This window comes from Falco naumanni, chromosome 3 (genome assembly GCF_017639655.2).
Source record: "Falco naumanni isolate bFalNau1 chromosome 3, bFalNau1.pat, whole genome shotgun sequence".
NCBI lineage: Eukaryota > Metazoa > Chordata > Aves > Falconiformes > Falconidae > Falco > Falco naumanni.
The window spans coordinates 102,549,006-102,574,574 of NC_054056.1; the positions used below are offsets into that span (position 1 = coordinate 102,549,006).

The 25,569-nt window shown below is 37.8% G+C and overlaps 1 protein-coding gene across 4 annotated transcripts in view; it reads left to right on the forward strand.

Annotated features, from left to right (window-relative positions):
* COL14A1 (collagen type XIV alpha 1 chain) overlaps positions 1–25,569 on the forward strand; it is a 123,461-nt gene that overhangs the window by 79,111 nt on the left and 18,781 nt on the right. For all 4 annotated transcript variants that reach the window (XM_040587646.1, XM_040587645.1, XM_040587648.1 and 1 more), the window contains 11 exons: positions 1,427–1,465; positions 1,682–1,820; positions 4,131–4,273; positions 5,220–5,329; positions 7,021–7,179; positions 11,541–11,618; positions 11,929–12,015; positions 16,798–16,851; positions 17,267–17,362; positions 18,611–18,664; positions 19,883–19,936. In XM_040587646.1, the coding sequence (XP_040443580.1) occupies positions 1,427–1,465; positions 1,682–1,820; positions 4,131–4,273; positions 5,220–5,329; positions 7,021–7,179; positions 11,541–11,618; positions 11,929–12,015; positions 16,798–16,851; positions 17,267–17,362; positions 18,611–18,664; positions 19,883–19,936 (1,013 nt within the window). The remainder of the gene's footprint in view (positions 1–1,426; positions 1,466–1,681; positions 1,821–4,130; positions 4,274–5,219; positions 5,330–7,020; positions 7,180–11,540; positions 11,619–11,928; positions 12,016–16,797; positions 16,852–17,266; positions 17,363–18,610; positions 18,665–19,882; positions 19,937–25,569) is intronic.

Consider the following 25,569-nt stretch of genomic DNA (forward strand, 5'->3'; position numbering starts at 1 on the left):
TTTTAAACATAATTTGCTGCAGGTATTGTAACTCAAATGTTATTTCCAGAAAAGATTAAGGAAATGAAAGTGTTGTGACTTCAGAATAATTAATGGTTGTTTGTTATAAATCCAAGATACAGCCATTGGTTGTCAGAAACTTACTTCAGACATGAAACATTGTTAATGGGTCAGAATTTTGTCATAAAAAGTTAATTACATTTTATTTCCTAGGCTACCATCTGTAAGAGTACAGTTAGCTACATTTATTATTACTCAAATCACCGTGGATAATTTGTTAATGGAGAGCTAATCATTAATGTTTGTATTATCAGAGAAAGTAGAAGAGTTGTAGCCTAAAGAAAAGCATAAAATATGCCCAAACTCTTTGAAATCTGTGAAAATGCCATACTTCAGACTCTTTATGAAAATGAAGGGAAAGACTTTCTGGAACAACACCTAATGGTTAGAGTTCAATCATTTATGTGCTTTTAGGTGTGTGCCCGCAATATGTTTCCTTATATATAAGAAGCCAGGAAGTAGGCACTGTATAGCTGACATGAATAATTGGTGATTGTACAGAGTTCTTGTGCATAGGACTGTTTGTTATCATGAAACTGTAAATTATGTCAGAGCTGCTAAGCACAAATATGTTGCTTGTGTCCCATCAGTTCTTTGGTTTTGAGCAGAAACTCTGCTTTCAGTGAAAGAGAGAATGTTGATTGCTGAGAATACTCAACAGTAGCATTTGTAGGTCGCTTGTGCTTGTATTCCAAAAGTGATCTCTCTGAATATGAGTATCCTGGGGTGCCATATTTGACACCCTGCCTCTAGGCTTATTGATTGCCCTGGGAACTTTTCCTGGAAGAGATTAGTGTGCTTTCTTCCCTACCAGAGGAAAAATATAAACCAGATTTACAACTATTTAAAATATGTGCACACATCTTAAGGACTGCATGCAGTTCTGGTCTGTGTTGCTCATGAAAGCTATTGTGAAGTTTGAAAAGGTACAGAGGATGCCAGCTAAAGTAATTGAACTTGATTGAGATTGAGTTAAGCTGGAGAAATTCACAAATAGAGGATTAGGGAGCATTGGTTGAAACACAGTATAAGACATACTTTTTTATGTAGCAGGCAGTGAATTTGTGTCCACAAGAGGTTGTGAAGGCAGGTTCGTAGGATTAGACAAATTCATAGGCAACAGATCCATGAAAGGATGTTAAATGGAACACACAGGGATGTACTCTTTAACATCTTTGCTGCAACCCTTGTGGATCCTAAGGAGCATCAACCGAATGGGGTAGAAAGTGGCTGGGTTTGCATGCCCTTCCTAAAGAGCATCTCCTTTTGCTACTGTTGGGGATAGAGTACTGGGCTGAGTGGATCGTTGTTCTGACCCAGTGGGACATCACTTGTATCCTTAAATGTATCTTTCCTTCTTTTCCAGCCTGCCCATTGGTAGTTAAAGATGGCAACAATTTTGCAGGTACAGTATTTTTGTGTTTATTTTTGTTCCTGATTTATGGAATCATTTTCATTACCTGATTTTCACAATATTAGGCAATAATTTTCCCTTTACGCTAACAGCTGTTAAACAGATGGTGAATGAAACTCTTTGATGCAACTGGCTTTGTCATTTATTTGTTTCCTGTAATGCGGTATTAATTTAAATTAATAGAATGTATGTTTTGATACCTTCCAGGATTTAAAATGATGGAAATGTTTGGATTGGTTGAAAAGGAGTTTTCAGCTGTAGAAGGGGTTTCAATGGAACCTGGTACATTTAATGTTTACCCATGTTACAGACTGCACAAGGATGCCCTGGTATCCCAGCCTACCAAGTATGTATTAACATATAAGTATTCATAAAACACATGAAGGTAATTGTCCAGTGCAGACAATTCTTCGTTTCAGGGACCAATATTTTCATGTCAGAAGAGCAGAGATGCTAGTGTATATCTACATTATACTAATGAGTAGGAAGAGTGTCTGGGGTCCTGAGTTCTCAATCAGTTTCATTCAAAAATAGCACTTGTGTATAAAAGTTAGTAAGCCCACTGGCTCTTTTGGGTTTCTTGTATGAGCCAGTTTCAGGCTTGTGCCAGTTTAGCACCTAGCAATTTCATGCAGGGGTATGTCTGGGCAGATTCCAGTATGTAGTACTTTGTGAAAGGTGCCTGTGGAATGCAAGTTGAAGTCTTACAGAGTGCAGAATGTCTTTGAAGTGGGGTGAGAATGAGAACCTGCTTTAGCTGTCCTCGGTCACTTTTACTTGAGTCCAAGTCCGTTTGTTGATTACAAAGGAAGATTACCTCGTTATGCTGAAATGAGTCTGTGTGAACACGGTCTAGTAGCTTCCTGGAAGGCAGGACATAGTTCACTGACTGGGAGAGATATGGAGGAAGTGATGAAGAAATCTCTGACCAAACTTTTACAGTCATTCCTCAAAGAGGAAGTAATGGAAACTCTCAGTTTCTTCTATGACCACTGTGTATGTTGTGTTTGGTTCCTCTCAGTCCAGTCCCCCACTTTGTATTAAGTTGCACCAGAGAAAAACAGTAGCCCTGCTGGATTAATCATGGGAAGATGTAACAAAAAGTGTTCTTTAGGTGAGATAAGGAAGAAAAACAGTGGGAAATTACTTTTAAGGTTTATATTAAATGTCAGATTAGTCTTTTTGTGTGATTGTGATTATCTTGTTGTATCCCAGGTGGAGCTATATTTTTTTTTCTTTTTTTTTTTTTTTTTTTTGCATTCTTCATATTTAGTGTCCTCCTGGGTCTAGATGGGCTGAAATTTCCAGGGATTGGCATTTCTCACTTCTTTTTCACTTTCTGCTTCTTTCTAATTGGATCTGCTGCATTTATATGCTCTTCTCTTGCTCCCATCCTAGCCTAATTTTACTGCTTCATTAGACTTTCACTGCCTTTCACTTGATGATCTACAGGTACGTCTGAATAATAACACTTGGTTTTGTCATCTCATCTGTGCACTGAATGCCATTAATATTATTCTCCTTTTTGAGCTCTGTATCCCCAAACCCTGTTTGCCCCACCCTGATTACTGATTTTTTTTCATTCTTTGTACAGTAGGCATACTGTAAAGCTTTTTTTTTTCTTGCTTTTTTTTTTTGTTTTTTTTGTACCTATTCAGTACCCTTCCCTTTTCTCTATGGGAAATTTGCAGTGTAACATCATGTTTGATCATCTGAAAACACTGTGCAGCACATATTGATTATATATCACATTTTACTCCTTTTCCAGCATGATTAACATCTATACATCTTACATGTGCTAGAAACATTTAGAAGGAATGAATCATATTTGGGGAAAATAAATTGATTAAATAACCTCTTCAGGCTTCTTTCAGATGCCTTTATTGTGATTTTAAGAAATTGGGCCAATTAACATTTTCAAAATATAGTTAGTAGTTTCAGACACTCACCCAAATGTCCCACTTTGGGATTTGGCAATGAAAGATTAATTTAAATTTGAAGTACTAAATAAAAAAAATTATGAAAAGGCGTAAAATTACATACTTATTTTACTACATGTATTTCCTTTCTTTTCTGCAAAAATTCTAGAACAGATTGTGTTTCTGTATGTGTGAACTGTTTTGGCTTCACTTTCTTATATAGTGGCTTTGAAATGTGTAAGCTAAATTCCCTGTAATTTAGAAAGCTTCCTTTAACAGTCTCTGTCATGGCTAATTTTAATCCATTAGTAATGGTTAAATAACAAAGGATATGCCTATTGAGATTGGTCTTCCAAGCAACTTCTATTTTCATTGTCCGTTAAACCACGTAATAACAAAGGTCTTGTGAGTAGCTACTGTTTTTTAAAAGCTTTTAATATAATTAATTGCATCTTTACTTCAAAATGACCTCTGATTTGATCTTCAAATTAAAGAAAAAAAGAATAATTTAGCACAATTTTGTAAATTTCAAGGGAAAAAATCTCCTTTCTTCATAAGTATTCTTTTATTATTTATCAAGTTGAGTAGATTTTGCAAACACTTACTCATACTGCTTCTCAGTCTTGACTTCCAAAGAAATACACAGAGTAATAGGAAGTATGTTAGCTGGACAGCTGGTGAGTAAATCACCAGTTTTAATGTTTCTTTCAGTTTAAAAGGTGTTCTTTCTCTTACAGGTATTTGCATCCTGAAGGTCTCCCTTCTGATTACACCATTACGTTTCTCTTCCGTATACTTCCTGACACACCTCCAGAGCCATTTGCTCTTTGGGAGATTTTAAATGAAGGATATGAACCACTGGTTGGAGTTATTTTAGACAGTATGTATTTTGTGTTTTGTCAGTGACTTTTTCTTTAACTGAATGAATGATTCATTCTGTGTCTAGATTTATTATTGCCAGTGTTATAATATCCTGCCAGAACAGTTACCTGAATCCGGAAGGTGAGAGTCTCTAATGTATGTTTTTTAGATTTAATTTAATGGAGTTTAATTTGCAGTTAAGAGTCAAATTTCGAGTATGCTGCTCTAAACCGGGAGTAATGATACTGAAATGCAAAGAGCTGTACTGGATGTAAATTGATATAAGGAATTTACTCATTTGCTTTTAAAATTTCCACTGCTCTGAATCTGTTTCTAATAGAATCTGTCTTGATATATGCCAGTGGTACTGACAGTATGGTATACATAGAGGAAATGCAGTCTGAGGATAGTAGACTTAAAGCTAGAGACATGATCTCTGAATGATTCTTTTCATTTCTACTTGATTTGACTTCCACAACTGTAAACCAGGGATTATAATTTAGGTTTCCATATTTACTGTTGAAAAGATGCAGATACCATGGTAGATGTTCTTCATAGCTGCCAATTTTAAAAGAGACATATTAGTACTTATCTTTCTTTCTTTCCTAGAATTTTTTAGATAAGTCACCTTGAAATAGGTAGAAATCAGGTATTTAGCTAGCTTGAGGATCTGTATCTGCTTTCCTTGTCCAAGTCCCACAGAGAACTAGAGGGAGAGTAGGATCACATAGACATGGGTGAGGTAGGCTCCCAACCACTGGCCCATCCTTTTTGTCAAACTGCAAAAGACCTTTCCTCTGAAATAACTTGTTTCTTCTGGGTCAGTATATCACTTATGAATGTGTTTTACCAACTTTAGATCTGATATCATTTGCGCTCTTTGTAACACAAAATGGACTCTTTTAAATAATGTATCAGGCCTTTTCTTCCTCTAACACAGAGCCCTTATTTTTATTCTCACACAGATGGTGGTAAAACCCTGACTTTCTTTAACTACGACTACAAAGGAGATTTTCAAACTGTGACTTTTGAAGGTCCTGAAATAAGGAAGATATTTTATGGGAGTTTTCATAAGGTTAGTAATGGTAGTAGAGAAAAAAACAAAAACCAAACCACTCTGAATAAAGATGTGTGAATTTTTCATGTTTTGAAATCTTCCTTCATGTGGTCAACCACTGCTAATAGAAATGTGTTTTGCATATTCAGAATCATGTACCAAGCTGTTTTAAGTCTCTTTGCAATAATGAACTAACGTTAAAGAAGTCATAGTTTTTGTGATGAAGCTGATATGATAAATTTTCATCTCATGCTTTGTGCCTCTGTTTTAGAGTTGATTAAAAATACTTGTCTTGAAATGTAATTTAGAGATAAATTGACTTTTCCTTTTAAGGTTTGGATTAGAAATGTCATTCAATGAAAAGAAAATGTTAAGCAAATAAAATATACTCTTTTTTGACTAGAGCTGTTATTTTTAAACATATTTTAAGGGCTATGCCGTTACAAACTTTTCTTGGCTGTTAGAGAACTCACAACATTCTTTCTGAAAGCAGATGAAGTAGTGCTGGGATTGTAGCACATATTTGTTGTGGAAGGTGCTTTTGTTGTTCACTTTTATTCCTGATGTTTGTATCTTTCCTAAATAAAAAAAGGAAACTGTGGACTGAGGGACGGTATTTACAGAGCTCAACTTTTCTGTACTTGTTTTTTAATCAAGAGCAAGAAAGGGAAGGTAGGACAGAGCTGGGGTCTAATTCTGACTCTTTTAAGTTGTACTTTGGAACGATATATGGCACTTTAGCAAATTCTCCTCTTAAGCATTTTTCTGTATTTTGAATGATGATCCTTGCTAGATGTGTGTTTGAAAAGTGCACAAGACCAAATTCATAGCAGCTTTTCAGTTATTTATTTCCAGCTGAGCCCAGACCAAAGCAGCCAAAGGACTTCTTCCTGCCATTCTCTGACCTTGGGCTCTGATCCCCATGTAGTTAGTGTACTGGTATAGAGAAGATATGACATTTCTACCAGCTTTTCATCTGGTGTCCCCCCTCCCTCAAATTGTCCTATCCTTTGCTTAACTGAGAGTTTGCTCATGATAGGACGGTTGTGGCTAGGATTGTCCTCTCTTCTGGGACTGTCTTTGCTGCATCATCAATGTGCAACAGAGTGTGAGTCAAGGCAGAAGGGAAGTAACTTGGTTGCTGTGTTCTGCTTTTCTGTACCACGTTTGATGTGGTTTGATCTTTTTCAGTGTAAAAACTTCATTACAAAAGGTTTTGCTGTGTTGTAAATGTATAATTTACAGACTAAATTTTACTGCTTAGTTTTGGCTTTTGCGAGTGGCTATAAAGGACGTATTGGTGAAATGCAGTGCTATATAGCAGGATTATACAAGGCCCAGGAAGTATTACTGACCACATAAATCAAGGGTTCTTCGGGATCTGGGTGGTGTATGAACATTGTGTGGATCTTTTGCACGGGATAAATTATTTTCTTACTCAATAAATTATGTGAGGTGCCAGTTTGTATGCAGATGTTCCATAAGCAGAAAAATAAGGTAAATTCATTAAGCAGGTAAGAATTGTAGGATAATTCAGGTTGGAAGGGACCTCTAGAGATCATCTAGTTTATTTGCTGTGGATTATTCTGAGTTTCATTAGCAAACAGGGAGTAAGGGGCTCATTTAAAAAAAATACCTGCCTATTCCCAGGAATGTATATATATCCTCTGTGCTCCTTTGTGTGTTAAAACATCTTTTCTTTTGCTTAGTTGCATGTTGTTATCAGCAAGACTACAGCCAAAATAATTATTGACTGCAAACAAGTGGGCGAGAAGACCATTAATGCAGCCGGGAATATTAGTTCTGATGGCATAGAAGTGCTGGGGAGAATGGTCAGATCCAGAGGACCAAGAGACAACTCTGCGCCAGTGAGTAGTACAAGACCAATTCTTTAAAATATTTCAAATATATGAAAAAAGTGTCTGGGATTTCTGCCATTAATTTTAAGTTGAAGCAGAGTGAACTCATATTTCAGACAGTAAAGTTCCAGCATTTCAGAAATTCTGCAAAAGCCTGCAAATAGTTCTCAACTTGGACAAAATCTATTTTTGATTATTTTAATAAATCAAATCACTAGATCATCCTTGTTCAAATGTTATTCGCAAACACGTGTGTGAGCACAGTCGATACATTCGGATATGACTTATGTTCTAAACTTCATTACATGGAGTAATACAATGTATATAACTCCTTTGCCTGGAATAATTTAAACTTTGTTTTGAGTGATGATTATTCCCTATGTCTCTTATACTCTCTTACTCTTTGTTTGCTCTCTATCTTACTGTCTGTTCATTAAATAATTGAACTGGTTTGACACAGATGGCCCCCGAAAGCCCTTGTCTTGGTATATCTAGTTCTTTTATAATATAAAGTATTTAAAATGTGAAAGAACTTTCCCAAGATTAAGTACTCTGTCATTCCTATGAAATTATTCTCTTAGAAGCAGTAATTGATCATTGGGTTGGCATGGCAACCTATGGGAGTCTTTCAGTTTTGCTCCAGATGTCATTAAGAAGGTTTATTTGGGTTTTTCAGGTAGATTTAGTTGTTTAAGAAGAATTGACAGTGTGTGATGAGCTTAGGAAGGCTTCTTTGCTCTATTGTATGATTGCTGATTTTCTTTGAACTTCCTTGACCCTCCAAGGAGGTTAGCAGAGAATGTGAACTTTGAACTCAAGGCTTGATTTGAACAGGAATGAAGTGTCAAAAATGTATTCACTTGCTACTGTGTGGAAATACTCATTTTTAGTAAAAATGTGCCCTTGGAATATATCTCTGTGTACACAAAAGAGCCTTGAGACCTCAAACTTATGGATAATAGTTATATGAGAACTGTAAAGACAATTACACAGAGAAACCTCTGTAGTCACATTCCAATAGAAACAGAAAAAGGCAGACTTAGGAAATCTTGGCATTAGAGAAAGCTTTGTAAAGAAATGGAAAGAAATGGTGTCTTTTGTTAGAACCCAGGAATCTATAAAAGAGACTGCCCACTCACTGAAAAATTTGGTTTTGTTCACATGAACTGCAAAACTGATGTAAGACTACAAATGGGTAGCTGAAGATGAAAATTCTTTACTCCGCAGTACTGTTTAGCTTCCTTCAAGTATTGCTGCATACACCAAATTATAAGCAGGTCAAAAAAGCACCCAAATACCATTCTTTAAAGTCTCCATTCTGCACATTTTATTCATATTGAGTAGAACTTGTATGAATAGTCACATTTAAGGCATGAATGAGTTGGTTTCCTCTGCTCCAAAAAATTAGAGGACATCAAAGGAAGCTAGTAGGAGGCAGGATAGAGGCTCCTCTCACAACAGGTAGTAGATCAGTGCAGCTCCTTGTAGAATTTTGTGGGTGTTAAATATTTACATAGATTGTAGGGAAGCCTGGACAGATGAATGAAATGGAAATATTGGTTGTTAACAAACCTGTGGCAGGAAATCCCTGATCTGAAAGTCATGAAAGCTGGTAGACCGTAAGGTAGAAGTACACATGTGCCTCCTTAGATATTGCTTTTGCCACCATTGGAATTAGAATTCTTGGATTTAGTTGGTTCTGGTGTCTTCACAGTTTTAAAAGGCTCGTGAAGGCTGGCATACAAGAAAAATTCCTATTCATAAGACATTAAAAATAGGTTTGAATTGATATAAAAATTGGGGCTTGTTGCTAGTTCTGAAAAGTTCTTTTTTCATCAGCTGTATTTTCATGAAATGCTTTAATCTTAGTTTTAGATGTGTGTATTACCTAAAATAAAAACTGACAGGCAGTTATTTTGGAATAAAATTATGGATGTTCTGTTCTGACTGTATTCACATATAGCAGTTTAACATAGTCAGAATGTTTTTAGTGTATTTTTTTAAATAAATGAATCTAGTGCAATCACCTGAATTCTGCAAAACATTTCAATTTTGAGGGAATATAATTATATCAGTGTTTTTTCCCATCGATGCATATGGTGTGCAACAGTTCAGTGAACAGGCAAAAATATAGATAGATAGGACAAAAAGAGGATTAGGCTAAAGGTGCCTAGCCCTTTTAACATCTCTCAATAGTGATGCATCTCTGGGTCAAACACTCCAGCCAACTAGAGCAATGAAACCTGACTGTGACATGCAACAAATAATGTTATTTATTCCTTCAGTGGGATTTAATAAAAAGTCCAGCTTTAAAACGTAATGCGTGATGTGGTCTGCTCTTGAGAAATCTTTGCAGAACTGTAGCCTGATCAGATGAGGATGGTCAGAGTTTTCCATCTCACTGGTTCTGCTTGTGGGGCTGGACATTTAGAAAGCAAAATCAGTATGAATGCAGAGAATTATGAATAAATGTCTAATGGTAGAAAAGAAAGCTTTGTTTAATTATTTAGCTTGAGTCAGAGCAACCCACGTAATATTTTAAAATAAGAATACTGAGTCATTCAACATTTGGATGGTGAATACAGCAATTTGGAGAATGTCTATTTTCTCTTTATTTTACACCAACATGCTTTATCACTATGGATCTCTAGATTGTCTAATCCAGAGAAAATGAATGCGTGTACACGCCTATGTAGGACTGCATAAATTTAGCCAATACTGTCAACCTTCCATTGTTCATGATAACAGAATAGCTTGGGCTGGACTGGGTTGTAGAGAAAATGGCAATCTGCCATTCTTCTGAAGCTAAGCTGCTTTCTGCATAAGCAGCTCAGGTGTTGCTGCACTCCTTTTCTGGATGTCTTATTTGCTTAAGTATAGTATCATGCAAATGCTGAGGGTCATTCTGAGTCCCAGAGCAGTACGTTCATGTACTACTATGCTCAGGCTAATGAGTTCTCCTGGGATTGGTAGCTTTGGGATGTGTAGCAGAGAGGCATCTAAGTGGCTCCACATGGAACCAGCTTGTATTTGACATAGCCAGGGACACAGACTTGCTGGACTTAGGACAGACCTTTGTGGGGCCAAATAAAGGGTCCCAAAGCTGCCTTCATGCTGCCTGTGCTTCAGCTATCTAAGGTGTTTACAGCATGGAGCCAGCTCACGTGGGTCTGCATCTGTAGCGCAGCATATCTACAAACCAGATAATCTGCTGGCAGGTAAGAGAAGTTTCTATGTGTATGAAAGCATTCCTTTGTTTAAAATATAATAGTTTACCTATAATAGAAAAAAAACAAAATGAGGCGAAACTGAAGGTGCGCATCTGTAGTTCATTCTAGCAGCTTTAGAAACAGTGCAGCTTTAAGAAAATTTTTAATTTCACTCCTCTCCAGTTCTAGTGTTAAAATAATGGCACTGAAAATAATAATGGGAGCAAACCCAAAGATAGTTCTATCTCTAGCAGTTCCTCAAATTTTTTAACATGTGGGGTTAATTTAATAGTGTATTCTGTTCCATTCCCCTCTCTATTCAGTATGCACATAAATGAAGCATGGAAAAAGAATAGGAATAGTAACAGAAGAAAGCTTCATTCCTCTAGACCTCTTTGTTCAGTTTAAGGCTGCAAAGGAGATAATTGGTTTTCCAATTGGTTTTACCATTGAGTCCTGTTCAGTATATTGCTTCTGATTACCTAGCAGCCTTTTACCAAATGTGTGTGTTCTCATAGATTAAATGCTTGCCCAAACCATGTTCACAGACCTGTGGTGGGAATTTTCTGCCCATGTTGTCATGTACTGAGCAAGCTTTTCATCATCCTTAAACTATCATTGCCTGGGGATAATATGGATAAGAGAGGGCATATTCTAAAGTAAAATAAAACTGGAGAAAATGATTAATATTATTTGTGGTTCAGCTTCAGTGTAAGTAATAAGCTACAGGAGACCTTGTCCCAGATAAAATATGAGCATCAGACCAGTGGTTTAAAAGGAATTACTCAGTTTTGAGAAGCTGAGCTCTCTTTTGCCTGACTCTTGATGCTTCCTTTACTACAAAAATGTATTGGGAGGCACCATTGGGCAAAATCAGAAATTTAATCAAGGAGGTGGGGGTAATCCAAGAAATACCTGCAGCATTTAACCTTGAACAGCTTGCTCAATCCATGTAATGTCTGACAGTTCAGACAAGTTTGTTAGAACACAAGCCTTTTACCATTCAAATTAACATATTTGTGGCTAGCTGCTTGAATTTGACAGCCTTCCTCTGTCTAGTCGAAGTGCTTGAATCAAGGTAGCTTTACTTGCTGATGTCTCCATTTTGCAATGATCTTACAACTAACAGTCATTTTGTACATCGCTCTTGTTTTGAAACAGTTGCAGTTACAGATGTTTGACATTGTTTGTGCTACCTCATGGGCCAATAGAGACAAATGCTGTGAGCTTCCTGGCTTGGTAAGAAACCTCTTTCAATAACCGTAGAGTTTACCTTTTACTTTCCCCTTTATTGAGACAAATGTTTTAATGGAAATGGATGGGTAAGAGTTATAAAAAAAGCTCAAGTATGCTTTGATTACTTGTCCTATTGAAAGTCTAAGAGATGTATGTTTCTGAATCAAGTAGGTGCTTTTGAGGCATCCACACAGTACCGTATCTCAGATTCATAAAATTCTTAACTTCTGAATCGAATTTAGTTTCATAAAATTCTTAACTTCTGAATCAAAGTTTTGGACATCATTCTCTTCTTATCTTGATCTTTCTTTAGAGAGATGAGGAAAATTGCCCTGCCCTTCCTCATGCTTGTTCCTGTTCAGAAGCTAATAAGGGTCCTCTTGGACCTCCTGGACCACCGGTAAGGTTTTATTCAGGTTTGTGGTCGACTGTACCAAACAGTCTGCTGGCCACCTTTATTCAAAATATGGATATACTGCCATTGTGTAACTAATAAGGTTAAATTAGGGTTTTACGTGTTGGCAAAAAGATAAAATTACCTTCAATTTGTAGCAAAGATGCCAAGTAATATGCTACAAAAAACCTTGAATCCTGTTACCTGTCTGTAGCATTAGCAGATAAATCATAGTCAATGCTATTTATTTTCAAATTTTTAATCATCTTCTGTCTACGCTAGCACATGCATATTAAATGTAGGTTGGATTTTAGCTTTCTGAAATGCTCAGTTTACAGTGTTCTTATGAATTAAAGATATGGAGTATGACAATGCCACTTGTGTGATAAATGATGAAACAAGACTTTTCTGTCTTAAAAGCCCTACCTAAGTACAATATTTACTAGAAAGTGGAACTAAAAGTGCTGGTTCTGAGAGCTCCTTAGAGGCAGAGAGGTACCTGAAAGCTGTGAAGGGAAAAGAGGATGAAATGAACTGGCTTTGGTGAAAGCTGAATTGAAACTCTTCTAGCTTGCCAGTGAATGATGAAGGACACACTGTCACAACTTTTACCTGTACTTTGTGGTGCTACTTCATAGCACTCGTCTAAGTGTTTACTGTGTAACTCTTAAGTAAATGTATATCTAAGTTCCTTGCGTAACCAGTGGAACTAGATAGTCTCTTCCAGAAGACAATTATTTAACTTTCCTTCCATCTCAGCATAGTATCTTAGAAAGATGAATAAACCTCCTTTCTCTTTGCTGGCTTGTGGAAGAACTCAGACAATGTATGAGACCAGTTAATGGAGATACAGGTCACTAAAGTTAGATAACTCAATCTCACATCCCAAGGCTGATTTTTTAGCAGTTTAGAAAAGTTGTAGGCTCTCTTTGCAATGGTCTATTATTGATTTGGTTTAATGAGACTCCTAACTGGGATGCTGGGGTGTTTGTAGAACAGTCATGTGTTTTTTTCTTTTACAACTAGATTGAAAACTCTTATTGGCATCTTAGGGCTGCTTGCTAAGTTAGCTTGAGATAAGGCCCTATTGTGAACAAGTTTGAACTGTGTTTCTGTTCATACTGTGTCCTGGTTGGTCCTAGAGCATGTTTTGAAGAGAAAGATCAAGTGAAGAATGTGAAGGAAAATAAGTTTCTGAAAAGGTCTAATTAGCAAATTACATGAGATACATGTTCAACAACAAAATTCACATGCACATAAGACGAATGAGACATAAGAGATCCTAGCAGACATTTACCCTGTTAACAACTCACTGGTTAGTCTTTCTGCAAGAACTGTTTTGCAAGCTCTGGTACAAAAATTTGGAAAGGAACTCACGATAAAATTCATTGAAGAGCTGTTATCTTGAATAAGGAAAAATTATTGTGTTCTCCTATTTGAATGTAGATTATAAAGAAAGTATGGATTAAGCTTTTAGTTTCTGTATATAGGTGACCAACTTGTGTTCTGTGAAAAGACAATGGGATAAATCACACAAAAATGCAACTGAAATGGAGCCATCTGACCACATTTCACAGTAAAATGAAAAATGTTTAAAAATTATTTGACTGGAAGGATGTGTGTTACTATACGAATTCCTGATACATGTATGTTTTGAACTAAAGTTTAACCTAGCAGTAAAATAATGTTTTACATGTATTACATTTTGAGAATCATAATGCCATGCAAGAGGGGGCTTAAAATCAAGCAGAAAAATCACTTTCTAGACAGGAGAGTATGTGATTCTGGAACTCAGCCTCTTCTAAGTGGTACATTTTTTGCCAGACAGTTAGATGGCATAGCTCTGGAAAAAAGTAAGAGGCCTAGGAAAAAGCGGAGCAAAAGAATAAAGTCAGTGTTCATCTCTGCGCCAACCAAAAGTCAGAAAGTCACATGTGCTATGTCTGGCCAGTACTGCTCCAAGTTGTTAAAATGTCATGTGACTTTTCTGTAAGCCAAGGATTTTACTGTTTAAGAGATCAGAATTCTACCATGTAGCCAGTTTTAGACATCAGACTAAAAAGACTCCAAATAAAAGGCTTCCATTTGACTGGGATAGTAACTCTGGAAATATTTTTTAAGCTCTTTTAGGAAGTGGGTCATTTTGGGTAAGACAAAGTATCATTTAAAGTTAAGATTACCTGGCAGTTTTCATTATGGGATAGTGGTTTTACAGCTGTATCTTTGCCAGAACTAGGTCATGCTCTCTGAAGTTCCCCACTCAAAGTAAGAGTAAGGTATCACACAAACCTGACACCTGCCTTTGAAAGAAGTGTGGCAGAACTGGAGAAGGTGAAAAAGGACACAAAAAATGTTGGAGGATTGGAGAACTTTAATTGCAAAGAAAAGCTTTCAGTGTTTCATAGGTTTTACCTATTAATAAGAAATAAAAGGGGATTTGACAACAGTTAGTTAAGAGTTGTTTATGGGGAAAAGCACTTTTTATTAAGAAGTTACGTAGAATAAGAGAAAAAAACCATAACAAGAATTCTTGGCTAGAAGCAGAAGCCAAAGAAATGAAAAATTTGAAATTGGTCATACAAGCTTAGTTGTGCTGGGGAATAACCACCAAAACAAGTTTATGAGAAAAATGAGGGAGGCTCTTGTGATGTTTTCATCTTAAATCAATGCTTTTCTGGAACCAGGCAAAGGTTACTGGGTTCAAAATGTGAACAAGTGTACCAAATTCACTGTGAATCTTAAAGCATATGATTTCATGGCTCAGCATCAGGCTATTTGTAAGTATATGTTCTTACTCAGTAAAAATGTAATCTGTCTCTGAGAACAAAATGGGAGAATACTGTGATTTTTTTGAATATTAAAAAGTTGCAGATATTTTGCTCAGTATTTGCATAAGAATTTTTAATCTGAGAGAGATGCAGGAGAAAGACAGAGGCAGGAGGGAGGGCGGAGAGAGCTACTGGGCTGGAATGCAGAAATGAGGACCTGAAATTTGGGAACTGGCAACTGCAACACGGTTCTGTGGAGAGCGTGGGATCAGATTTTAGGGTTGGAATTGGTCGTGGCCCTAGAGCTGTGGGATGGAAGTGAGAATACTGAAGGAGCTGAGACAAGGAGTAGAAAACTACTGTGTGATCACACATATGGAGACTATCATGATACCTTCATTGAAGAGCGAGAGTACTCTGGTACTTCCAAACATTTATGTTATTGGCATCCCTATTTAAAGTCTCCTAGATTAGTATCTATGAGCAGTATATGCATTATACCTGATAAGGTTATTTTCTATTTTTTAGTCTTTAATGTAAGTACTGTTATTTTTATAAGTACTTTTGTAGCTTCTAAAGGAAGTTATTCAGTTATGGTGCCCGGTTGTATGAGGTCCTTTTTGAGTATGAAGAGGGGCAGAATTCCTGTGAAGCTCATATTCCAAGAGATTAAGCAATATAATCAGGTGGAGGAAAAGTGAAATTGATCTGAAGAAAGTGGGGAAAAAAATGTTTTTATTTATGCTATCCTAGAGTACACAGTGCATGCATCATGTGCATGCAAAACACATGGCAGCTATCTGTAGATATATGCAACTCAAGTGTCTCAGATGATACTAATGAAAAAGGCAACAGTTGGTTAATAAATGATTAACAGATGTATGCACCGCTGAAGAAAGCAAAAAAGAGAAAAATGGACAAAAGAGTATTTTACCTCAAAGAAGCTCTAAATTAAACCATGGTAAATCTTGTAGATTCTGGAATTTTCCTTGGTGAAAAATACTCCTGAGTCATTGGAATCATAGAATCATTTGTGTTGGAAAAGACCTTTAAAATCACGGGGTCCCAACCGTTAGCCCAGCACTGCAAAGTCTACCACTAAACCATGTCCCTAAGTGCCACATCTAAACATTTTTTAAACATCTCCATGGATGGTGACTCCACCACCAACTCCACCACCCCCTTGGGCAGCCTGTTCCAATGCTTGACCATCCTTTCGGTGAAGAAATTTTTCCTAATATCCAATCTAAACCTCCCCTGGTGCAACCTGAGGCCATTTCTTGTCCTGTTGCTTGTTCCCTGGGAGAAGAGACCGACCCCCCCCTGCCTACAGCCCCCTGTCAGGGAGCTGCAGAGAGCGACAAGGTCCCCCCTCAGCCTCCTTTTCTCCAGGCTGAACACCCCCAGCTCCCTCAGCCGCTCCCCATCAGACTTGTGCCCCAGACCCTTCCCCAGCCCCGTTGCCCGTCTCTGGACACGCTCCAGCCCCTCCGTGTCCCCCCTGCAGTGAGGGGCCCAGCACTGAACACAGGGTTCCAGGTGCCGCCTCACCAGTGCCCAGTGCAGGGGGACGGTCACTGCCCTGGTCCTGCTGGCCACACGATTGCTGATAGAAGCCAGGATGCCATTGGCCTTCTTGGAAACTCAGCCTTTAACAATGTGATGATTTTGGTGAGAATAGGCACATGTGCAGGAGGTCTCAGCAACTGGAAGGGGAACCCATGACCACATGTATAAATTCCATCCCTGTTGTAGCTTTCAGTGTTATGTTGAGGCTTATGTGGTGTGCATTCCTGGCTCTAGAAATTAGCCACATCTGTGTTTAAATCTGTTTCTGTGTATGGCCACACTTAAGTAGGTTCTCAGTTTAATTACTCCAGTGGAAGATATCAACAGGATATTCACTGATTTCTGAACACTGCCTCAGGAACAAGAAAAAACTGTTTGGGCTTCTCTGGATTTCGTTTTTGTTTATTTGAGTGTTTTGGTTTTCAGCAAGTCCTGTGCTTGTGCTTCACAGGGTGGCCCAGGTGTCAGAGGTGCCAAAGGTCATCGTGGTGATCCAGGTCCAAAGGTACTTTTATAGCACTTTACAATTGACACATGCACAGGTTCTTGGTTTCTCTCTGCTGCATGTAAACCTTGAAATGAATTCCAGATTGTCTCTGATGTTGCTGAGGAAAACGCATAGTGAAATGCCATTGGCGTTTGGTGTGTCTCTTTTCATAACAATTGCTTGTCCTGTTTATTCCTTGATAAAAGATATGAAATTCAGAATGCTGCTTTCGCAGCATAAATCTTCTCTTTTTTTTTTTTTTTGTATTTGTATTTATAAAGGAACAAGGCAGTTTTAAATTGAACCCTAACTGCTTAATCAAATGTTAACTCATATTTCAGATGTTTTTGAGTCTATTGGTATTTAATTCTTCAAACAGAAGCTGCATTTGCCCATATGATAAGAGTTTAACTTATGTCCTGTGCTACTTTAGGGACCAGATGGACCTCGAGGTGAAATTGGTGTTCCTGGACCCCAAGGACCTCCAGGACCACAAGGACCCAGTGGACTTTCTATTCAAGGGCTTCCAGTGAGACTTACAAAATCAATAGAGTTCTTTTGTGTGATGTTTTGCACAGCACATATCTTAGACTGATTGAAATATCTTTTGGTGTCCTGATCAGAATCTGAATTTCAATATTTGGAGTGAAATTACAGATTTGGGTTTAACTTGTAGTAGATGTGGGTTCAATGCCAACATTTCTGGTTTTATTTCATCTGAATTTTTAGTTAGCTGCAGGGATTTGATCACAGGTTGAATATGACCCAGGTATTAGCATCCAAGCCTGGAGACAAGTGAAAAAAATTGCAGTGGGATTGTAACATGACACCAAAAAATAATAAAAAAAATAATATTTTATCTTTTCCTCGTTGTGGTATTGCTCATCATGGATCAGTTCTGACTTGAAAGGTGTGCCCAAGCAAGAACCCCGTATTTGCTGCCAAAATTAAACAACAGTATTCACTGCATTACAGAGTCTGTCACCAGAGGAGGTGATTAGGCCTGGAGTTTGCAATGCTGTTGTGAAATAAGTCTCAGAATTTCATCATAAAGACACATTGGTAGAATAATGAACCAGCAGCGCTAATCTTGTTTCATGTACGTTTCTGGTAGATGGGTACACATAAGCCTTGAAAGGTAGTAGATACGTATCTCTTTCTGCTAGACATTTTTCAAAATTTGCTACGTTATAATATGCTTTTTTCTTTTTAGCCACTTTTTACTTGATACTGCTGTACATTATAATGAAGTGATTTACCAAAACTGTATATTCTTGATGATGCTGTCATCAGAGAATAATACTGAATACATTAATTATAAGAATATTTATTTCATAGCAACATTGTGTTTCTGCATAAAATTTAATTAAAATCAGTTTATTATCTAGAAAATTATATCTGTTCTGTGTGTGTACTGCAGAAACACATCTAGTTTTAATAAAAATCCATTGGTTTCATCATTATAGAAAGCATATTTGAGGGCTGCACAGAAACAGATTTCTTTGAGGAGAAAAGAAAATAACTACCTTTTTCTGTAACATGAGGGCTATAGTTTTGTCAGGTTAATTCTGAAGTATTCTGTCAGGTTAATTCTGAATTGTAAATTCTTCATTTAGTTTTGCAAATAGAGTCTGTAGATTTGCTTCAGCAGGAAAAGTAGTCTGTTTTCTCATTGGTTGGTGTTCGGTTTTTTCTCCTAAAGAAGCTGAAAGGAACCATTAAAAAATAGGAAAGTAACCATGTATTTGGTTTACTATGTGTGATTCTTAATTTGCAGGGGCCACCAGGTGAAAAGGGAGAGAAGGGAGATCTTGGTTTTCCTGGCCTGCAGGTATTCCCTAAATTACTGTTTAACCTGTCTCTTACTAAATTAGAATGTTGAATTGACATCACTGTGGATTTAGGGCACATATTCAAAACTGCTTAGAAATGTGTTGTTAGGTTGAATTTGAACAGAGATTTACAATCAAGAGAGTTTAGGGTATGCTGGTGTGGAGTGACCGAAGCGTTTGGGGCCTGAAGAACCAATTACTTTCTTGACCTTGTTTAACACTGAAATAGCTTTTCTATAGACTCAAAAAGTATCCACTCTAAGACTTCTGCTTACACAGTGAATAATTGCATCTGCTTGTTTTCAATTTAAACCCATTAAATTTCTCCTGTAATTATCTAGGAGGACAGATCGGGCACTTAATCTTTTTAATGCTATCTTTCACAAGATTGTATTCATTGTGTCTCAAGTATTCAGCCAGTCTTACTCAGTTTGGTGTCTGTTACTTAGTCTGGAGATTGCATTCCAATTCACTGCTGCTTTTCAGGTTCATTTGCTCTTCTGTTTTTAGATGCTTCTCTTCTGCTGATTATATCACTCCAGTATTTGTTGGCTGTTACCAGATTCCCCCTTCTTGCTCATATGTGCTAGGGATAGTAAAGTCATCCAGCCTTTCCTCATAGATGAGTTTTGTTAGCCTTCTGGACCACTGCAGTGATGGCCCCAGAGTGCTGCTCTGCAGCCTTCATGAGTCAGAGTGTGACATTTCACCTGAGCAACGGGGAACTGCTGGATGTAACTTGTAGTTGTGCTCAGGCAGGTATTTCCCCTTTGATATTGCTTCACTGACCAAGCAATATGGTAACAGGCTCCATTTTAGCAAAAGAAAGAAACAGGAGCTAAATTTTATGTTAAGGTACTGATGTTGTGCAGTGGAGTTACACTGTCACGATGTTGCAGTGATGTAGGAAATCAAACTCTTTTCAGCTTAGTGGCACAGGAGGCCTGACTTAATGAAATTGTCAGTGTTCTTAACAGGGGATTGTAGTGAGGGGGTATGAAGCCTGTGCGTTTTAACAGTGCCTATTTAACCATCTCTCATCTCACAGAAATACCTCCTTTACTGAATCTCGTCTATGGTCCCACCCGTTGCTGAACTTCATAGTTCCATTTATCCAAAACATTTATCCAAAAGCATGTTACAGTTTCATTGGAAAGTGATTTAGTTGGATTCTGTTCACTTGATCTCATCATTTGCCCTCTCTTTGTAATGCTTAGGGTGTCCCAGGAGCATCAGGTTCACCTGGAAGAGATGGAGCTCAAGGTCAAAGGGTAAGGTAAAATGAACACGTTTTACATTTAGGAGTTTCCATTCCCTAGTGGATATGTTTCCCAGCATGGGTGATTTATTATAGCTTACGTCACTTGTATTCTATCGCTTCCGGAGATCCATATCTGTGCAATCAGCAGAGAAGGGTGGAGTATCCTTCCATCTGCTGGATCAGGGTTGAGAAATGCCAAGTGAGTAATGGGGAGCTATGCACTATGTTTGCGTTTAAGGCATTTGGGAGGACTAGATGTCACTTGTGTCCAGCACTGCCAATTAGTCTACTTGCTTACAAGTTTAAAGTTAGATGGTGGTTACATGGTACCTAATTAGATTGCCCTCAAATGCGATGATCTAAATTTGGTTTCTAGGTAATTAATGAACGACAGAGACAACTGGAAGGGTATTTAATAATGAATGTAGAACAATGCCTGTAGAAACTGGTGACATCAGGAAAAGTTGAATACTAATATAAAAATTTAGTCAACCTTATTCTGCTTCTGATAGAACAAATGAAGATATTTACAGTCTGTCTGGGAATCAGTAAAAAACTTTCATATTCATGTGTGTAGTTAAACCTAAGTCCTCTCTGTCTCCTTGGGGAGAGTTTTGTTTCATTATTAGTCAAGTGCTGGAAAGTTATTGTTAGCACAATACAAGGTTACTGTCTACAGCAGAACCTCATTATGAAATATAACTTTTCAGTTTGATTTGAACAAGATTTACATATTCATGATCCTTTTTTGGATATGTTAATGTAACTTGAACTTAAGAAAAATTTGGACCTTCCTTGGATTTCTGCCTTTAACCTGAGACCTTGTTATAAAAAAACATCCCTACAGTGAAACGTGTATTTGAGCTCACTATTATGAATTTAAGCACTGGCATATCTTTATGTATTAGAGTAATTCCACTGAAGTTAATGTAGAATTTGGGCAATGCATAATGTTTTTCCTCTAAAACCAAGAAAAGAAAGTAATTCTATTAAGGTAAAGGTTTATTCAACATTATCATCAGATGAATAACCTTCTAATCAGGTGAATAGCCTCATGATTTTCAGTTAAGTTGTGGTAAAATATGAAAGTAAGTATATTCCTTTTCCTACTTCATAATACTGTGATGCATTCTTTTGTATGTAAACTCATTTTTGCATGGTTTTAATGTCATCTTTTGGGCTGTGTTGGAATCTTTCCCCCTAAATTTCCCAAGCTGATATCACCTGTTCATCTCCAGGTTAATAGACACCTGGAGTCTGATGGACATTTGGATTTTTGCCACTATGCTGTTTAATCTTGGTTGTAGCCAGGTTGAGGTGACTTGGTGCTAGATGCTGTAAATGTGAGTGGTGTGTGCCTCTATTTTCTGAATTCCTGATCACGAGGGATACTGAGCATTCTGCAGTTCAGGGAGAAGAGAATGCTGTGTTTTTACTTTATTCTGTAGCTAATTTTATGCTTAACAGTGGAGGCCCTCAGCCATGTCTTGGTGTCAGCCAGCAGTTCTGAAGTGGTCTAGTTTTCCCACACGTGGAAGTCAGCAGGTTGTTGCAGAGAGATGGTATTTTTGAGAAAAGCTGGGAGCAAAACTAGTGCAGGAAAGGTTTTTGATACAGCCTGGAAAGGTCATGCACTGCTTATTCTGTAGAAGTCTCTGCAGTGTTGCGTATAATAAGGTAGGCCAATTGCATAAATTGCTAGTTTTTATAGATATGGTAATAATGCTTTGTTCATGCATTCACTTTCTTCTGGTGTTAATCAAAGGAGCTGAATAAACAGCCTAAATCTCATAAAATTAGATCTGTTAGCCTGTTATTGTCTCTGTGTGACCCTCATGCAATATTGTCCAGTAGTAATTATTTCTATGGCAACAAATAATTACGTTATACTAATTTTATGGTGTTGTAACTCATTTGATTCCTGTGAAGTTCTGACAACATAAAATTGCTTTTAATGGGTGAAGATTCAATCCAGTTATTTCACCGCAGTCTCTTTGAAGGCCAAGCACTTGAGAAAGGCGTAATTCTAAAGGGCATAACTGCATCAACAGCAAAGGGGTACTGGAAAATTCTGGAGAAGTAAATTGCCTTTTTGTATAATGTTCTCTTTGTTGGGCTTCCTCCTGTTAGCCAAGATGCCAAACTGTTTTGCAGCTATTATGCTACGAGAACTGAATTTTTCTATGTTATTCTTAGCTTAGCTATCATCTCCTCTATAGTATTTATTGTCCATTGAAATATTTTAATTATAGTGATACCAGTGCTGTGAAGTACTTAAACAGATGGCTAAATCACACTGATTTTAATGGGAGGTAAGCATGAGGCTGATATTTATTAGGAGATCTCTGAGAGCTTAGCTGAGCTAGGGATAATATGATATTAGACTCAGGAAGTCCTGGAATGGAGATTTTTTTTCCTTCCAGTTGCTGGCAGTTGGAATCACCACTTTTACAGTTCTTTTTCCTTCCTTTTTATTTTGATTTCTAGTGTTCATAGTTTTTGGTTTTAGTTTTGAATTCAGTTGAGAAAATGTCCTTTTTTTCCTCTTAATGTTTTAATTCAACAGTTGGTCTATAAAGGCTCTTTTTGTATTTCTGAAATTCTACTTTTTAGTCCCTGGTTTATTTGTTTTTCTTGGGTTTTAGTACCTCATTAAGACATAGAACATCTCCCCTGTCGGTTGTGTGAATTCATACAAAGATCATTTTCATAATGAATTACCTTTCCCATGAAAAAGAGTGGGATGTAATAAAAATACCATGTGAAGGCTGAATCAAAGTAAAAAATGTGTTCTCTGATAATAAAGAAAACTTTCGGAATATGCATGATAGTATTTATACCTGTCTGGCAACAGGTTTAAATCTACATCTCAGATGCCATATGAGGAACAGTCCCCTCCCCTCTCATCACCTTCCAGTTATAAAAGAGTATAATAGAAGATTTTATAAAATAAAAAATGGTCTTTTTATATTTTATGGCTGGGACTGTGGTTGTTTGGTGTTCTTGCTGTCCGTATTTGTAGCTGGCAATATAGAGAAGTTTTACTAAAGAGGACAGATTGTGCTTCTCTACCAACTCTCCCAAGCATATCGTGTTGAAAGATACAGCTTGAATTGCACGTGGGAGAGAATCCAAACCAACATCATGCTTCTGGTGAGTATGTAGACAGTAATTAGACTCCCTTGTGCTTTTGGTTACATCTCTTTCAGCCAAGCATATAAGTTTGGAAGCAGACTGTGACTGACCCTTGTTGAGATGTGTAGGTAGAGTGGGGAAAAGTCTCCCCTTTCCCATATCTGCACGGCTGCTATCCAAGGTCAGGTCACAACTGCAATCCCCATTCTTTATTGTGAAGTGCAGGCCTTCCCGAGAGATAGATCTACACAGCTGCAACAAGAGAAGCCTAATATATCATCCTGAGTGGGAAGCATGCTCTGCTTGATGACATAATGTAGGGAGAGATCTCTATTACACTGACTCCCAAGTTTGTATCTCTCGTGTCCATGACATTGTTACTGCTTGCAGTTGCCTGGTAGTTTCCTTAGGAGTGTCTTCTCCTGGCCAAGTTTCTCCTTGGCAAAGAGGCATGGTTCTTCCTTAGCAGGTTAAAAAGTTATGGAGGAAGCTCTGTTGGGTGTGCTTCCCTATATGTCTGCTGGGGTGGAACCACAGAGTTAAACTGTCAAGTGATCGATTTCTCTTGCTGAGCTGCTGCAGATAGTTTGGAGTCCAGAAGCATTGACCAATGTTGCCTTACTGTGCTTGAAGACACGGATCTGCAGTAAGATACCTCTAACTGATAGAGAGAATGATTCAGTCTCAAACATTTCTTCAGCTGCTGATGGCCCCTCTTGAGCTCACTCTGAGCAAAAGGGCAAAGAGACCAGCTGAGACACAAAGCCTTTGTCTGTAGGCTAGTAAATTAGATACTGCCAGAACAAGATTTTAAGCATTGGCTAGTGACCTATGCAGTGTAATGCTTGTCATTCCTCTTGGGAGTGTTGGGCTGGACCAACTCTTTCAGGACATTGTTTAGGGGACAGCATAGATCAGAAGCCATTTCCAGTAGGGAGTTCAGATGCACGTTCTTTTAGAGGGATTTATAGAGTCATAAAACAAAGGCTGGAAGGGACCTTCAGAGGACATCTAGTCCAACAGTCTGCTCAAAACAGGTCTGTTCAGATCAGGTTGCTCAGGTCCATGTTAAGTTGAGTCTTGAACACTTCCAAGTATGAAGATTCCACAACATCTCTGGGCAACCCATGACAATATTAAGTTTCATTGTAACATTTTTTTCCCAACTTTTAATCACAATTTCCCTTGTTTCCACATATGTCTGTTGCCTCTTGTCCTATCACTATGCACCTCTGAGAAGAGTCTGTTACATCTCTTTTGCCTCTGGTCAGGTAGTTTAGACAGCAATAAGGTTGCCAAGCAGAGCAAACCCACTTCTTTCAACCTTTCTTCATATGTCCTGTGACATATGAAGCCCCTGAACATCTTCATGTCCCTCCACTCTACCTGCTCCTGTATGTCAGTCTGCGTTGTACTGGGGAGACCAGAAGTAGATACAGAAGTCCAGATGTAGTCTTAAAAGCTCTCAGTGGAGAGCAAGGGGCATTTTCCTGAACCTGCAACTGAACCTGCTGGCTGCGCTCCTACAGCCAGAATGTGGTTTTCTGCCTTTGCTGCAGGGGCATGCTGATGACTGGTGCTTGACCTGTTGCCTCCTGGGAGCCCCTGGTTCTTTTCCACAAAGCCACAGAAATGCAGTTATGTATGTTGATATGAGCTGTGTCACATCTTTTCTCTTTATTGACAAGCAAAGGCATAGTCAGAGGGATACACAAAGGAAGGAGTATTATCTTCCAGATGTTAATCTTAACAGCACACTGCAAATCCTGGAGGAGAAATATGACGGATTAACAAAAGATATGCAAGAAATGAATTTTGAAGAATTAATAGTAAAATCACTTCAGACTACCAGTTTGTGGATGGCACTGGTAGTTTCATAAGGAAAAAGAGGAAAAGCTAAGTCAACATCATTGGGTGTTAAGACCGAACTAGCCTATTTTGATTAAATAAGGGCTGTGTGTTCTGAGCAATGTTTCAAAAATAAAAACCAAATCCACCCACATTTCTGCTCTTTTTCTGGGTTAGCTTTAATTAAAAATAACTCATGTTGGCGCAAAATCTTTTGCAAGCTACATCTTAGATTCATAGACTGAGATAGTGTTTAGTAATATTTCTCTGATGATCACGATGTTTTATCTTGAAAGGGGGAATATTTGTTCTTTTAATTTTTCATCAGAAAAAGGAGAAAAAATGAGGAAAAAAATAATAATAATAAAAAGACGAGACAGTCATGGGTCCCAGCCTGCAGTGTTGTTTTGTTTTTAAAGGCTGTACGCGAAAGTCTTTCAAGCCTGGGCTCAGTAGCTTCAGTTAAGGTTTTGCCAGCATCTAGAGCTACTTGAAAAATCATAACTCCACAAGTACCCCAAACAAATTCCAGGCTACCAAAAGCTGAAGAGTTTATAGTGAGATCAGCAGCAGTACTGAATTCAGAAGAGGTGAGATTTTACAGGGATTTAGGTGGTGCCTATGTTCTGTAATGTCATTTGTATTCCGGCCAATAAAATC